General features: G+C 44.2%; 1 protein-coding gene across 1 annotated transcript in view; it reads right to left on the bottom strand.

Moving 5' to 3' along the window:
* Positions 1-16,853, bottom strand: part of SORD (sorbitol dehydrogenase) — a 35,870-nt gene that overhangs the window by 18,703 nt on the left and 314 nt on the right. Inside the window, exons 2-3 of the mRNA XM_060005159.1 lie at positions 6,598-6,631; positions 2,556-2,720 (exon numbers count right to left, since the gene is read on the bottom strand). Coding sequence (XP_059861142.1) covers positions 2,556-2,720; positions 6,598-6,631 — 199 coding nt within the window. The remainder of the gene's footprint in view (positions 1-2,555; positions 2,721-6,597; positions 6,632-16,853) is intronic.

Below are 16,853 nucleotides of genomic sequence, written 5' to 3'. Positions count from 1 at the left end.
GAACTGAAGCCTAAATGTACTTAAATCAAGATGACCCTGATCAGACCACCTCATGATTAGTTTCAAGATGACTGTCAGAGCCGACTGTGCTGTTTTTGCATGTAGCCCCCTCCCTCTGTCTATAAAAGCTGTAGCCAACTGATTGTCAGAGGGAGGAGTCGGCCTTTGGACAGGCGTCCGCCCTCCCCCCCCCCCCCCCCCCCGCACCTTGGTTGCCCGCATCCAAAATAAAGCAAGCTTTCCTTTCCACCAAAAAGAAAACAAAACAAAACAAAAAAACACTAGAAGTAATCAACAAATTAGATGATACAGAGGAATGGATCAGTGAGCTGGAAGACAGAGTAGTAGAAGAAAAAAAAATTCTTTAAAACAAGGATAGTTTGGGACTTTCCAGGTGGCACAGTGGTTAAGAATCTGCCTTCCAATGCAGGGGACACAGGTTCGAGCCCTGGTCCGGGAAGATCCCACATGCTGTGGAGCAACTAAGCCCGTGTGCCACAGCTACTGGGCCTGCGCTCTAGAGCCCACGAGCCACAACTACTGAGCCTGCATGCCTAGAGGCTGTGCTCCGCAACAAGAGAAACCACTGCAATGAGAAGCCCATGCACCGCAACAAAGAGTAGCCCCCACTTGCCACAACTAGAGAAAGCCCCTGTGCATCAGCGAAGACCCAATGCAGCCCAAAATAAATAAATTTATTTATTTATTTTAAAAAACAAGGATAGTTTAAGAGATCTCTGGAACATCAAGCATACTAACATTCACATTATAAAGGTCCTAGAAAAAGAACAGAGAGAGAAAAAGGCAGAGAACTTATTTGAATAAATGATAGCTGAAAACTTCCTTAACATGGGAAAGGAAACAGATATGCAGGTCCAGAAAGTACAGACTCTCAAACAAGATCAACCCAAAGCAAAACTTAAAGAGAAAAGGAACTAGTGACATACAAGGGAACTCCTATGAAACTACCAGCTAGCTGACTTTTCAGCAGAAACTCTGCAGACCAGAGAGGAGTGACATGATATATTGAAAGTAATGAAAGGGAAAAATCTACAACCAGGAATAAGAATATTCTACCCGGCAAGACTATCATTCAGATTTGAAACAGAGATCAAGAGTCTTCCAAACAAGCAAAAGCTAAAAGAGTTCAGCACTACTAAAATGGCTTTACAAGAAATGTTAAAGGGACTTCATTAAGTGGAAAATAAAACCACAACTAGAAATTTGAAAATTATGAAAGGAAAAATGTTATTGTTAAAGGCAAATATACAGTAAAGATAGTAGATCAATCACTCATAAAGATAGGAGGAAGGTTAAAAGACAAAAGTAGTAAAATCATCTATATCTATAATGAGAAATTAAGGGATACACAAAACAAAAATATGTAAAATATGATGTTGAAAACATTGAACATTGGATTGGGGGAGTAAAAATGAAGGATTGTTAAAATGCATTTAAACTTAAGAGATCAGCAACTTAAAATAATCACATGTATATATATATAGGTTTTTATGTATATAAGTATTTATGTATATCCTGATATCTGGTCTCCTCAACTAAACTGAAGCATCCAGGGATCATACCTTCTCAATTTTCTATATCCTCCAAAGCACTGGGCACAAGGCTGGACCCATTGTAGATGCTGATTAAGCGCTTGTTATAACTTAAATTTAGAGAAGCCCACTTCCTATTACGACTTATATTTAGAGACCTTGTCCCACAGGTAAGAACCAATCAGTGGCTGTTGGAAGCTATGAACCTTCCATTTTGGGATAACCCTGCAAAACTTCAGGGGCTTTCTCGACTTCACTGATGACAAATGAAGGGCCTGACTTAACATTCCCAAATGAGACACATGTCTAGCTTCTTCAGAGCTAGTGGATCCCTCACCATGCAGCCAGGCTCAGAGAGCCTTATAACACAGGACGGCACCTCCTGAGAACTCCCTCCTTCCCCTAAATAATCCATCATCCCCAGGCTATTAAGTGGCCTCATCAGGAAAGGAAGGTTAAAGTCAACAGCTGGCTATTCTAAGACAGTTTGGATTTAATTCACTGAGTTGGGGAACATCACAATCTGCCACAGCTGAGAATTCCTCCCTGAATTAAGCAAATCTAGAAAAATATTGGTGGTTTCCCAGTCATCCAATAAGATCAATGCTGCATAGAAGGCCCTGGTTCTTAGCATGTAGAGGCATTCTGTCGTTCCTGTGGCTGGAACGTTTTTCCCCTCCCCTTTACTTGGCTTATTTCTTACTTGCCTTCAGGTGTTGAACTAATTGTCCTTCCTCAGACAAGCCAGGGGTCTGGAGGGTAGTATACACTGATCGCACCCTGTATTCTCCTCTGCTGCCCTCAACACAATTTTGATTAATTTACTGTCTGTCCCAGCTGCCTTCTCCTGCGGAACATAAGATCCATGTGTGTAGGAACTGAGACTGTCTTGTTCACTGCTGTATCCCCAGTGTTTAACAGAGGGCCTGACCCTGAGAAATCACGTACAGATATTTGTGTTGAATGAATAAACAAATCCATTGGCTGAAGGGCTTTGCTGACCTGGTTTTAGGTGTTTGACCAATGATCCCACTTTTACGACTGTTCCTGAGGCTTCATGCCCCAGCACCATTGGCTTTTTCACAACAAAATCTCCAATTCGACCATGCTGCCAGTAGTGGACATCTGAGCCGCAGATTCCAACAGAATGCATCTTCAGCAGCACCTCTGATAAGATAAAGGAGAAGGAAAAAACAAGTGAGGGAGGGAAGGACCTCTCTGCCCCTCTGAGGCACCCTGGAGTTTTTCCTCTGGATGAAGGAGAGGGCTTGGTTTCAAAGGCCAGGTACAAGATTTAGATCACAGAGAAAAACAAGCTAAACAGCAACCTTGATTAAGTCTTGTAAGGCAAGAAAGCTTCCACAGAGCAAAATAATTGCATGTGAGGGCGAATTCTATGCATCAGCTTGGCTTGGATACGGTGCCCAGTTGTTTGGTCAAATGCTAGATGTTGCTGTGAAGGTGCTTTTTAGATGTGATTAACATTTAAGCACATCCATGTTCATCGCAGCTTTATAATAGTCAAGATATGGAAACAATCTAAGGGTCCACTGATGGATGAATGGACAAAGTAAATGTGGCATATATACACAATGGACTATTAGTCAGAAGAAAAGGAAATCTTGGGACTTCCCTGGTGGTGCAGTGGTTAAGAATCCACCTGCCAATGCAGGGGACACAGGTTCGAGTGCTGGTCTGGGAAGATCCCACATGCTGCGGAGCAACTAAGCCTGTGTGCCACAACTACTGAGCCTGCGCTCTACAGCCCGCGAGCCACAACTACTGAAGCCCACGCACCTAGAGCCCATGCTCCTCAACAAGAGAAGCCACCGCAATGAGAAGCCCGCGCACCGCAACGAAGAGTAGCCCCTGCTTGCTGCAACTAGAGAAAGCCCATGCACAGCAACTAAGACCCAATGCAGCCAAAAATAAATAAATAAATTTTTTAAAAAAAAGGAAAAAAAAAAGCAACAACATGGATGGACCTTGAGAGCATTATGCTAAGTGAGTAAGTCAGAGAAAGACAAATACCTTATGATCTCACTTATATGCGGAATGTAAAACCAAAACCAAAACCAAAACAAAACAAAAACGTACCAAGCTCCATAGATACAGAAAACGGTGGTTGCCAGAGGCAGGGAGTGGAGGGTGGGTGACATGGGTGAAGGAGGTCAAAGGGAACAAACTTCCAGTTATAAAATAAATCAGTCATAGGGAGGTAATATACAGCATAGTGACTATAGTTAATAATACTGTGTTGCATATTTGAAAGTTGCTAAGAGAATAGATCTTAAAAGTTCTCGTCGGGACTTCCCTGGCGGTCCAATGGTTAAGACTCTGCACTCCCAGTGCAGGGGGCACGGGTTCAACCTTGGTCGGGGAACTAAAATCCCACATGCCGCACAATGCAGCCAAAAAAAAAAAGTCCTCATCACAGGTAAAGAAATTTGTAACTATTTGTGATGACAAATGTTAACTAGACATTGTGGTGATCACGTCACAATATATACAGATATCAAATCATTATGTTGTGCACCTGAAGCTAATATAACGTTATATGTCAATTATACCTCAATAAAACAAACATTTAGACCAGTAGATTTTGAGTAAAGCAGATTACTCTCCACACTGTGGATAAGCCTCCTCCAATCAGTTGAAGGGCTTAAAAGAATTCTGAGGTTTCCTGAAGGAGATGGAATTCTCCACAAGACTTACCTGAAGTTTCAACCTGCTGGTTATCTCTACAAATTTCAGACTAGGCAGCTTCCCCCACCCTGTCTCTCTCTATATCAAAGTAAATCTATATATAAATAAATATAAATAATAACTTTTCTCTCAGTTCTGTTTCTCTGGAGAACTCTGATTAGTACCGAATGAAAGATATTGTTAGTAGGAAGAAGTGTGTCAACTACCTAAGAGAAAAAAACTGTTTTCTAGGAGATAACTGTTTCCAGACAATTAATATGCTATGCTTAATTCTTAACCATTCATGAGAGGTTGGCACAATCTAGGCTTGCCAATACTTTGTGTGCTATCAGGCTGAGTTCTTCATGCCTGTTATTTTGTTCAAAAGTGCACCTTTAATTTAAACCATCCAAAGATTTCAACTGGCATTTCTCCTTCACAGCTTTGAATACAGTGAGATTTGGTGATATTGTTTTTGTCAGTTTTCCAAGTTTACAATAATGATGCTACTGAGCCCCTTTGCTGAATTAAATCCCAAAGGATTACTGGTCTAGTCTGACTGAGTTTACCACATTACAAAATATCTCCCTGAGAAAAAGTTCTGCCTTAGAAAGACAAAGATACCCAAAGCTCTGCTCTGCACTCAGATGTCTTACACACTGCCCTTGCCACAAACCATGGGAGATCCAACAGGTGTGGCTCTGTAGAACTTCCTTCATCCTTGGCTTTGGTGAACAGAGTAAGAAGTGGCAGGGTGGATCCTGAGTTCAAAGGTAGGGAAAAGTCATCCAAGTTAGGAAAATTACCTCAGAGTTTCCTCTTGTGAAGTTACCAATTTATAATAAGAGATTAAATTTGAGTTGCTAGAACTCTAGCTGAAATTTACCATCATTTCCCCTTCCAATTCAAGGGCGGCAAGAAAGAGAGAAGAATGCTGCTCCAGAGAGAGAAACAGTAAAGGATCCTTTGGATCCAAAACAGCCACCACCCCCCTTTTTTTTTTGCCACCTCTGGAATCCACACCAACTTTTCAGAACACAATGAAGTGTCTCTTTCACTTCTCTGAACGTAATATCTCAGTAAAAACACTGAGCCTTAAATATACATTACTTGGTAAACACTGATAGAAACAGCTATTGTCTGTATTCTTATTGCTATAGATCAGTAACCCAACTGGTCTTTGAGTAGCAAAGCTCTAGAGGCTCTAAGAAAGCTGCCTTCAATCTGATGTTCACACAGAAGCCACAGTTCTGGGGTAAGGTGGGACAAGGTGGGGAAGCACACCCCCAACTCATCAAGGACAGAAAGAGAACCGAGTGGCTGGGTGTGGGATGAGCTATCTATAGACACTTTGCCCCTTACCACCAGCCTCACTTCCTGCTGTGGGACTCCAGAGATGGAAGGAATTAGAGAACTGTCAGTTGTGATCTGCCATAGCTAAGAGGGTGGCATGACCTCCAAAAGTACAGGAAACGTGCATGTCAGCTCAGCTCAGCAGGTTCGGCCAGAAGGAGTGGAGCAAAGGTGAAGGGAACCCTGCCCCAGTGTGCTCACCCGATTTCTGCTCCTGGTTGATTAGGGTAGTAGGGTAGGGCTGCATGGAGCCCCTCCCATCCCCACTGGACAGAAGGTCCTGGTCTTCCTGGACCTTCCTGGGTGTTCCCTTTTGTAATTAAAAGATTAAGATCTATAGACTCACTCCATTTCAAAGTTTGGATTAGGGTTAGGACATGATTCAGCCACCCAAATGTAAGCCACACAAATATAAGCCAACCTCTGGCTTAAAGAGGACAGAGTAACTCTGTCATTAGTTCAAAACAGGAACAATTCTGCCTTTGGTCCATAAATTGAAGAATTTTATGTCAAAAACTCTTTGGGAGAAGTCAGCAGTTTGATACGGTAACTCTCTTGGTTCTACCACTGTTTCTTTTATTTCATGTAGCAGCCAGATTGAATCTATCCAGTCACGCTGGGGACAATGGACTACGTTGAAAGCCTAACAAAAGCATAGTTTGTTTTTGTTTTTGTTTTTTGCAGTATCCGGGCCTCTCACTGTTGTGGCCTCTCCTGTTGCGGAGCACAGGTTCCAGACGTGCAGGCTCAGCAGCCATGACTCACGGGCCCAGCCGCTCCGCGGCATGTGGGATCTTCCCGGACCGGGGCACGAACCTGTGTCCCCTGCATCGGCAGACGGACTCTCAACCACTGCGTCACTAGGGAAGCCCAAAAGCATAGTTTTTAATGGAGGCTTTTAAGTAATAAACAGTAGAAAAAGAGGGCTAAATGAGCAATGCACATGTGTCTCCAGGGTAAACAATAAGGAACAATAAAATATAAGGCAAGTATTCCCAGGACCTACCATTTGGGCCTGGTTCAGGGATAGGATAGTTCTCCTAAAGGAAACAAAATAGAAAAACCATTTAGTATGCACAACAACTTTACCTTATGAACATTTTCAATCTTTTTTTAAATTAAAGTTTCATTCAAATAATTCTTCTTATAATTAACACAGACTCAGACCATACTGCTGCTGGGTGGATGCCTGAGGGGCTACCCTGAATACTGCTGACTCTAACTTCTGACCTCATCCCACCCACTGGTGCAATTTGCCGTGGACCAAGAAAAAGTATACTACTTGCACACCCTGGGAGAAAGGATGCTTCTGGGTCTCTAATATGGAATGTGGAAAATACATCCTTAAATACAGATCTGTTTGGTCTGGCAAACTCATACAGGGCAAGGATGAGGTGTTTCTGGCAGTTGCACAGGAGGGTTTTTGTCTCTAGACAGGTTGGAGAAAGTGTGTGTGCTCCGCTCATTCACATCAGCGCACAGACCAATAGTTGTTACTTACTCTCTTCCAAAACCTCCCATGTGGTGTTTTAGAGGCCCCTTGGGAACACATAGGACCTGCATTTTGCCCACTCTCACCGAGTTAAAAAGCAATCTAGTGTTCACAGCTATTTATGATGAGGATGATGATAATTTACCAAGCTTTTTTCCCACTGCCAACTGGCTAGGAAATTCCTGGTGACAGGGAGGAAGGGCAGTGAGTAGCCAAATCCAAGTGTTCATTTTATTAATTCTTTGAAGGCAGCCAAGCAAGAAGAGGGAGAAGGGATGTAAAAAAGTGTTTACTGTACATACTGTGCCAGACAGTCTACTGGGCTTTACATACATCATGGCACATGGCCACCATTTGTAGATGAGAAACCTGAGGCTAGGAAGTTAAATAACTTGGTCAAGGTCATATGGCCAGAGTGGATAAACCAGGTCTAATCCCAGGTGTGTCTGACTCCCAAGTCTGCCTCACTGCATCCCACTGCACCCCCAAGGTAGAATCTGCCTTTTCTCCTTCAGTGGTGATGTAAGGAAAGTCAATCAGGGGATGAGTATTTTGGAACTGGGCCTAATGCACAGTGCTCTGGGAGGAAGCACTGCTCAAACCTTGCCTCCTTCAGAAGGCCTCCCCCAGATACTTTTATGGGTAGCAATAAATAATCCTAGGGCTGGGAAGGGATAGTTAGGGAGTTTGAGATCGACATGTACACTAAAATGGTTAACCAACAAGGACCTACTGTATAGCACAGGGAACTCTGCTCAGTGTTATGTGGCAGCCTGGATGGGATGGGAGTTTGGGGGAGAATGGATACATCTGTAGGTATGGCTGAGTCGCTCTGCTGTGCACCTGAAACTATCACAACATGTCAATCGGCTATACTCCAATATAAAAAAATAATAATAATCCTAGGGCTATTTTGCTAGCAAGGTAAGTACCTAGTTGCCAAAGACTATGCCTTCCATCTCTGGCACCAGGTACAGTGCCCTGCTCCAAACCTGGGGGGCTTGCACTGGTTAAATAATCACCCTCCATAACAGTATTTCCACAGGAAGTCTGAGGTTCTTGCTCATTGGAGATTACCAGCCCTTTCTGTTGTAACAGCTCAATGCTTATCTGAACTCCCTGTCTCCAGTGAAACAAAGGTCAAAGGGATAATGCTAATGCTGATTAGCTAACACTGACCAACTTCCTTTTGTCAGGTCCTGTGCTAAGTGCTGTGTATGCATCACCTCAGCTCATCCGTAGGACAATCCTATGTAGTGCCTTTATTATTACCCCATTTTTTGTATGATGAGGCTGAGGAATGGGGAGATTTAGCAATTTGTCTATAGTAACACTAAGGTAGTAAATGATGGAGCTGCATCCAAAGCAGCATCACGTGGGGTCAAGAGGCAGCTTTTTCATCTCTTAATAAATTTGGAAGGCAGAGAGGAAAGAAGGAAGGAAGGAAAGGAGGGAGGGAAGGAGGGAATCCATCTAGGACCGGCAACTCCGGATAGCTGGCTGTCACCAAAACCTTTCTCAAAATTGCTGGTTCCACATCTGGCATTACACAGTATCAGGGACTGCTGTGTAAAGTTCTGCTTCTGTTACACAGAGTAAAATTTTAAATTGCAGGTTAAATTGAAACTAAAGAGTAAGTAAGGCCTTTTGTTTCAAACATGGAACTGTACTCTCCCCCACCCTCATAGCCCCCTAAAGACACTAGTAGGCAGCTTCCCGGGCACTGGGAATTCCACAGCATACTCTTCACATCCTTGGCTACAACCAGGCCAGGCCCAAACACCCCATTTGGGGTGGAAAGGTGGTAAGATCCAAACTCAAAGCCACAGTTGGGGACACCAAGTTGCCCTTGGGTCACTAGAGATTACTACTGTAAATGTCTGTTGGAATTAACGGAGCTGACCAACTTTGCCCTTACCACCTGGGCAAAGCTGCAGCGTCTCTCCTGGACACCAGAGGGTGCTGTGCCGATAACCTGGTTTTTCCTTAGTAGCAGAACACACATTATGGAGAACTTAAATACCTCTCCCTGAAAACCAACTTTTTTTTCTCTTTCTTGTTGATTCTAATCACCCTTACAGCTCAGCTTGGCTCCTGTCTCCCTTCTCTGCAGGAGACATGCCACCTAAGCACTAGACCATGTTAAGACCAGTCTCTAAGTTTGGAAATATTATCCTAAGCGTGGCTGCAGGGCTCACAAGGTCTTCAAAAGTTATTACAGCATGGTTACTAAAAAAACCCTGCTTTTCATTTATGGTTCCTTGGTATGATGTTGGCTAAATCCTGTTTACTTAATCTCCTTTTCTGTCTCAGATTACGGTGGTGATATTCTTTCATTTATCCTATTTTTCATGTATCAAAATTTCTTAGCTCCTCTGAGATCGGGAACTTTCACTTTTAACCCCCTGCCCCCTTTCTTCATTCCCAAAGGTTTTGTAATCAGGCATATTCATAGTTTCCTGAACAGGATTTCTTATCTTTCTGTGAGTGATAGTGACAAGGGGATAAAGAGGAGTTGAGTAACCGTTCCTTACTGAGTTATGTAAGTTTTACAGCATTTTTCACTGAAATACTTAACTTACATATTCTCCTTTCCATGACCTTCAGGTCTCCCCACCACTGGCACCACCACCACAAATAAATCACGGAAATACTTCAGGAAGAACTCTCTGTGGGAACACAGAATCATCTCAAGTGCCTCTCACATCCTAAATGTTATCTTGCCTTTCCTAAATATATTTTCTCCAATTAGCTTAAATATATATTTCCTGAATATACACTATTGGCCCCCTTTCCTCAACTTCCAGCTGCACATCTGAGTTCACACCCTCAGTACATCTCGCCTGGATTGCAGCAATGGCCTCAACATGAGGAGAAATTAGAAGATGCCCTTTCCCTCCTCCAGACAACATAGCTGGTACAGTGGTGAAGAACTCAGACTCTGGAATCGCTGTCTGTGCTGAAACCCAGGCTCCCCTCCAGGAGCTGTGTGACCTCAGGGCAGTTACATAACCTCTTTGTGCCTTCAATTTCCTCCCCTGTATAATGAAGATAATCATAAAATAGAGTGCCCTTGGGAATTCCCCACCAGTCCACTGGTTAGGATTCCTCGCGCTCACTGCCAAGGGCCAGGTTTCAATACCTGGTCAGGGAACTAAGATCCCACAATCCATGCAGCACGGCCAAAACAAAATAAAAACAGTGCCCGACTCACAGTAAATAAATTAGCTCTTATTATAAAAGAAATAAAATCAAAATCCTTTCTGTATAATCAGCTCACAATACGGTTGAACCAGCTCTGGACAACCCTGTCCGTTTCCTCTTGAAAAGGGTAGTTTTTAAAAATTGTTTTGGGGAAAAGCTGTATTTCTCTTGTTTTCACGTCTATATTAAGAGAACTTGACTGCTCCTTAAAAGGCTGGAATTCAGAAGAAAGTCAAGTAGGATTCCAGCAGTGTTTTTAGGCTTGATTCTATCAGTTGAGTGTAAAAGCCGTACTCCCTGCCTTAGAGTAAGGGACAACAGGCAGGGCTAGGAGAAAGCGGCCAGTTTTGCCCTAGGTCCTTGCAGCCCACCTTTGCCACCTGCTCTGCCTGCCAGGTCTCCTGTCAACCTGTTGGCTGGCTGCCCTACACCCTTAAGGACAGCGGAGCAGACAATCTTACTTTTGCTTCCCTCCCTCCTCAACTTTCCCCCTCCCTTCAGGGCTTGAAGGGTGTTTTGAGGGTGGGAGGAAAATCCAAAGGTTTCCCATTTGGCCACTTTATCCTAAAAGGCTTTGTTCTAGCCGCATTGGTCCTGTCCTGGCAAACTCGGGGTCAAAGTAGAAGGGTCAGACACTCTCCCAAAGTTCACTGAGCCAGTCTCCAGCCTCCAGCCCAGGCTCTCTGGGCTCCAACCAGCCTCCTGCTGATAACAATCTTTCTAAAATGCAAATTCATTTAAAGTGCCCAGTGGCCCTGCAAAATCCTAAACCCCTCATTTTGCGGGCTACCTGCCTCCTTGCAAACCTCCTGCAATTCCCAAACCACCGCACACTCACTCCCTCACCTCAAGGGGGCCATTTCTCCACTGGCCAATTCCCCTCCTTCTTCACTGAGATCGCACAGGAGGTGGGAAGTGAGGGGAAGGGAGACATCTAGAATGACTTTCTAATTCCTGTGGGAACTCAGGGAGATTTTAGGTTTGGGTGTGTTGGGATTGTGGTGTCGGGGGACATCCAGGTGGGGTTGTCCAATAGGTCGCTGTACTCCCGGGACTGGGGATCAGGCATGGGTCAGGGACAGAGACTCATGAACATGAATCATGAACATGGAGAGAAACAATGACTTCCTGAAAAAAGTCTTCCCTATCCTCACCATCCTTCCTCTCCTGAGTTTCCCCAGCACCTACAATTGAATCCATATGGGATGGTTAAAGGATTATTTCTCAGCTGTGATAAATAAACTATAAAAAAATTCCTCCTAATTCAAAATGTATGAACATAACTATACATGAACCTATTAGATGCTTCTTTATTTAAAGCGAAAATATGAAGACTCTGAGCTTGGTTGGATGCTCTAGCCTATTAGTATCACTGATTAAGTGCTCATTGTGTTCAGGTCTATGTAACTGAACATTTACATTTCTAAAACATTATTGAGCTGAATATCACTTCACAAAATCCAACCATATTTTCTCCAACAATTAATGTTCTTCTTGTAAATCTGGTTTGGGGAAAACTGCCAGCTTTAACAGCCACACTAAAAGACTTAACAAGTGGACGCCAATACGGTATACATGAGTACGTATTTTTCCTCCGTAATTTCTCTATCATGCAATTTTAAAAGAAATTTTCCCCACATCCATCCATAATTCTAGTTTTCCCCACAGAACAGGGTTACTTTTACCAGGTCTCTTAGTAGTGCTGGGACTTATTACATAAAATGTTAAAATCCTATTTGTGGTATTGTTTACTGTTCCTCCTGCTTTTAGGGGAAAATGTTAGCTTTCTACTTCTTGGCCTTTTGCAGACAAAGGCACTGCCCTTCCATAGGAGTTGGCAGAGATGGCAGTATTTGCTGGATTTAACTGCCTATTGTTTATCTGGTTGGGTTTTGTCTTATTGTTGAAACATAATTAAGATGAAAGTGAAAGGAGGCATTTCTTTAGGCTATTTGCTACTACCTAGTTTTCTCTTTTTCTGAAGGAGTTTTAGATTCTGTTTTCAGCCTCAACTGCCTCTGACTTATAAGTCTAGCTCAGGTATTAAAGGGTTAAGTGGCCTGCATTTCCTCACTCACAGTAATCTCCCAGTTTAACCCAGCTTTTCCTTGAAGACTTTCAGGGCCCTTTAATTTGATTCTATAGAAGCAAGCAGCTCTGTCTACTAGTAGCAAAACCAGGGAGAGACCTGACATTTAGGACCATTCCTCTTTCTACAATCCCCTCCTCCTCACCCAAAATCTTAACAGCAATGTGTATATGCAAGGAGGGGATGCCTTGAATGTGCTGTATTACAGATACAGAATTATCTTACTTTTTGAAATATCATTACAGATTCAAAGCAATTCTTTTGACACCTGGCATAATACATTTCCTCACAGAGCAAAACCTCTAAGAAATATCTTCATGGTACTCTGATTAATGTTTAAACTTGATGCTGACACACTATTTTCTCTGCCCTTTGTAATTAAACAACATTAACCCATCACTCTGAAATGATTCTTTTCCCTTTAACTTGTTCTCTTCTCATGCAGCTAATCATAAAACAAAAATGTGACTACATCCCCTGCATGGTGTCCACCTCGCTGCTCCTGTTCTCCCTGTCCAGATGCCTGGAATCGGATAGAGCTGGCCATCAAGAATAAGGGAGATAATGTGTACTCAGTATGCTCCATGGACTGGCCCTGATAGGTGATGCAATATGCACAGAAATTGATAGGAGCATTTAGAAATGTTTACAGCATTCTGACATCGCTGCAGCATCCAAATGTTGGTACAAACATATTGGTCCATGGCCAACAGGAAATAAAAATAAAATTGGTCCTTCATCTCTGATACTTTGTGAAGCACAAACTATCCCATCAAACAGCTTCTTCAAAGAAAAACTAATTTGACTATTTGATATCCCAACTCTATGAACTAGTAATTCAGAGAGAGAATTCTGTAGGGGAGCAGAATTTGCCATCCCAAAATATGTCTCTAGGGCATATTAATTATTTTAAGCTGGCTATTTTTTTTAAGAAACAGCAGATTTGGGAAAAGCTCGGAAAACCCAAGTGACACATTTGTAAGGGAAATCTCCACTTATAAGGGTGTCTCCCTCAAAGTACCAAAAAGAGGAGTATGACCTAATCTCTAGAAACTCATCAGTGGAGAAGGCAATGACTTAAAAACTGTATAACAACCTTACCCTTGTTTTCTGTGCTTTTCCTGGCAACCTCCCATAAGTGACTCTCCCCGCCCTCAACATCTTCTTTTCTCTTTAGCTGAGGATGGTATTTACGGTGAGGGCTTTGGCCATTTTGGCAACTTTCTCAGTTTTCCTGGGCCTCTCCCATGTATACATGTTAATAAATTTTTGTTTTTCCCCTGTCTCATGTCAATTTAATTCTTAGACCTGCCAGAAGAACCTAGAAGGGTAGAGGAAAATTTCTTACTCCCCGATACTATCTAATCCTCACACAACCCAGAGGTGAGTACTACTATCATCCCCATCATACAGACAGAAAACTGAAGCAGAAAGTAATTTGGCAAGTCATACAACCAGAAGCAGTAGAGCTGGGGCTAAACTCCACTCTGGCCCCAACCTGGCTTGTGACCTCGTTACTGTTTCCATTTGAAGAGATCTCAGCCAGCTGACACTGTTTGCTGATAGGCTGTTCGTCTCTATGCATCAGCTTGGTCGCCTCTTCCACTGCTCCTTAAAAGTCCACACGTTCTCTATTTAAAATGGTGTGTGTGTGGGGAAGAGGGGATATAGGAGTCCTAAGTCCTCATGATAAGGAATGATATAAAGAAACGGACAGTCTCTCAGTATATATATGTGTATATACACTCCCACCCTCTCTGATTTACCACCCAACTTATAAATGCCCCAAGGCCCAAACCACTGTGCAGGCCCAAGTCCCCAAGGCCCAAGGCCTCCGCCCTTGCTGGGACTGTGGTGATCACTAGCTACCTAGTAGTGAAGGAGTTTAATTTTTCCTTCCCTGCAGCCACAGCTTGGAGAAAGAAAAGGGAATCCTGCCTTCTCCACAGGCAGGTAGGAGGAAGGCTGGGTGTCAGGTTTCCTTCCTGGTAGGTAGGGGACAAGTTTCAAGTGGCCCAGGTCTAACCCCATTTCAACCCCAAACCACTTAGCCTATTTGCTTTAAGGAAGGGGGTGCAAGGGCAGAGATACCCTACCAGGGAGTTCCCTATGGAGGCGCTGGGGGACGACCATGCTCAGGAAGGAGTGGTGAGGGCCAGAAGGGTCTGTGTTGGGTTGCAAGTGTCTCCAGATCCCTAGAACCAAGGTAATTTCTCAGAGACCCCAAAATGTCCTGTCCCAGAGACATCTTAAATTCAAGCCTGATCTCATCATTTTAATCTACTCTCCTTTGTCTAGTAAATGAACCCCATCACCTCCAACAGAGCTGGGGTCCTGCTGAATCCACCCTGAATGAACCCTTTCACCCAGTTAGCGTACACATCCCACAACCATAAGCTACATTCTCCAGCCTATCACATTCTCATCTCTTTAGGATACACTCACCCCAACCCAGCCCCTAATTCAGTCAGGAGGGGATTCTAAGGCACAGCTGATAAGACCAACTGTAGGTGAGCCTCCCCACCCTCCCTCTTCTTTATTCAAGGCTTTGTTCTACTGAGCCACATAAACAGTGGCTGAGCAGTGGGAGAGCCTGAGTTTAGGAATTAAGGTAAAGCAGATACTGGGGTTGTAATTACAGTTCTGCTCATTATTAGGTGCATGACTTTCAGGCAGGCCCTGAGCAGATGGAGAGGCAGGGCCTATCTACCTCTCCAGCTTCACCACCGGTGCATTCAGTGCATCACACTATTTACAGGACCTGTAAACAAGACTTGCAATTTTGTACTTCACTTAGTTTGCACTTGCTCTTCCACTTACATGAATGACCCCCAGTTTCCGTCCAAGAAACAGCTAAGTAGCATCCATCTCTTCCAGAGCCTCTACCCTGGGCCAAGGGCACCCTGTGAGGCCTTTACTCTCTATGCTCCATCAAAACCCTCACACAGTTTTATTGTTTACAGCATCTGTCTGACTCCCTAGAGCAGCTTGGGGGTAGGGGCTGTGTTCTCCTCCTCCTCTCTGGACCCCCAGCCCAGTGCTTGGCACATGGCAGGCACCCTCTCATCTAGTAAATGTTTGTAGAATGCAGGACTGAGCTTGAAATCACTCTGTAAGCTGTGTAGAGCTGTACCACTTTCCTTTCTTCATAATACCATCTGGCATTTGCAGCAATAAAAACTAATAGTGTCACTTTAATTCAGGACCTTGGGTGGAAGCTCCAAGGGGAGTAGAAAGAACACTGGAATGGGAGTCTGAACTTCTGGGTTCTTTTCTGGGCTCTGTTAACTAATGAAGCCTGTCAGCTTGGAGATGGCACTTTCCCAGCTGAGGAAATGATGAGTTGGCTCTGGGCAGGAGTTCCTAGTCTGGGGTTCAGAGACCTCTAGAGGGTCTATGAAGGAGAGGCTTAAAGGAAGTCCATGAACTCTCTGAAACTGCTGCCAAACTCCATCTGTTTGCATTCTGTGGGGAGAGAGACCACAGATTCTCAAACAGTCAAGAACTGCTAATCTGGATACTTTTCTGAGTCTCCCCAATCTAGACCCTGGCGCATGTTCTCTGTGAGGGGGAAGGAAGTGCTAGGGAACAGCAGAGATGGCCGGCACTGGTCCCACATACCCACTGCCCAGGCCCACCTGCGAAGGGCTCTGTCAAGGGAGCCCTGGCACAACCACAGGGCTGACTCTGCAGCTCCCAGAACTTTGGCCCCATGAGCCACTGAGCAGAGGCAGGATCTGGAGTGGAGAAGACACACACATAATGCTCTTAAAGGGACAGGGGAGCAGCATCAGGAAGGAAAATGGCTGGAACATGAACCAGATGTGGACTACGGGAGGTAAGGAGGAAAGGAGCTTTAGAACATGAAGACTATCAAGATCCAGAAATCTGGAACAGGCATGGCGAACACCAAGAGTCTTGGAGATGGAGGCCTGTGCTGGCAGGAAAGTGGAAGGAGCTCGCACTTTCTGAGTATCTATTAAGTGCTAGGTACTCCGCTGATCATAATAATCCTGCAAAGGAGGTTTTATCAGCCCCAAGCATGAAAGATTAAATACGAGTTCCACAGCTTTTAAATGTCCCTATGGCCCCCCTTTCTGCCCTGCACTGTCTACTCAGAGAAGTTCAGTACGTGTCCTCTAAACCAGGCAGCCTCTCTGGTATCTCTTCTGCAAAGTGCAATGACAAGAGGCTGGACTATGAATCTGCAGCTGGCAAAGGAGGGAGAAGGCTTCAATCATTTTGCAACCTTCCTGGGTTCTGGCCACGTGCCGGCCACTGGGCTCGGTTCCAGAAGGCCACGCGACAAGAACCCTGCTCTTAGCACCTTAAAACTAACCGCCTACCGTGCCCCTCCCCCCAACATGGTAACCAGATCCTATCTGGACGGCCTGGGCGCGCAGTGTGGGGCCCGCACCGCGCTGGAATTGGCCAGCTCAGACCGCGGCTGCGCTTGGAAGTGAATAGGGCAGGAACG

This window comes from Delphinus delphis, chromosome 2 (assembly GCF_949987515.2).
Source record: "Delphinus delphis chromosome 2, mDelDel1.2, whole genome shotgun sequence".
In the NCBI taxonomy this organism is placed as follows: domain Eukaryota; kingdom Metazoa; phylum Chordata; class Mammalia; order Artiodactyla; family Delphinidae; genus Delphinus; species Delphinus delphis.
Note: the sequence above shows the minus strand (reverse complement) of the source record. Positions and strands in the feature narration are given on the sequence as shown.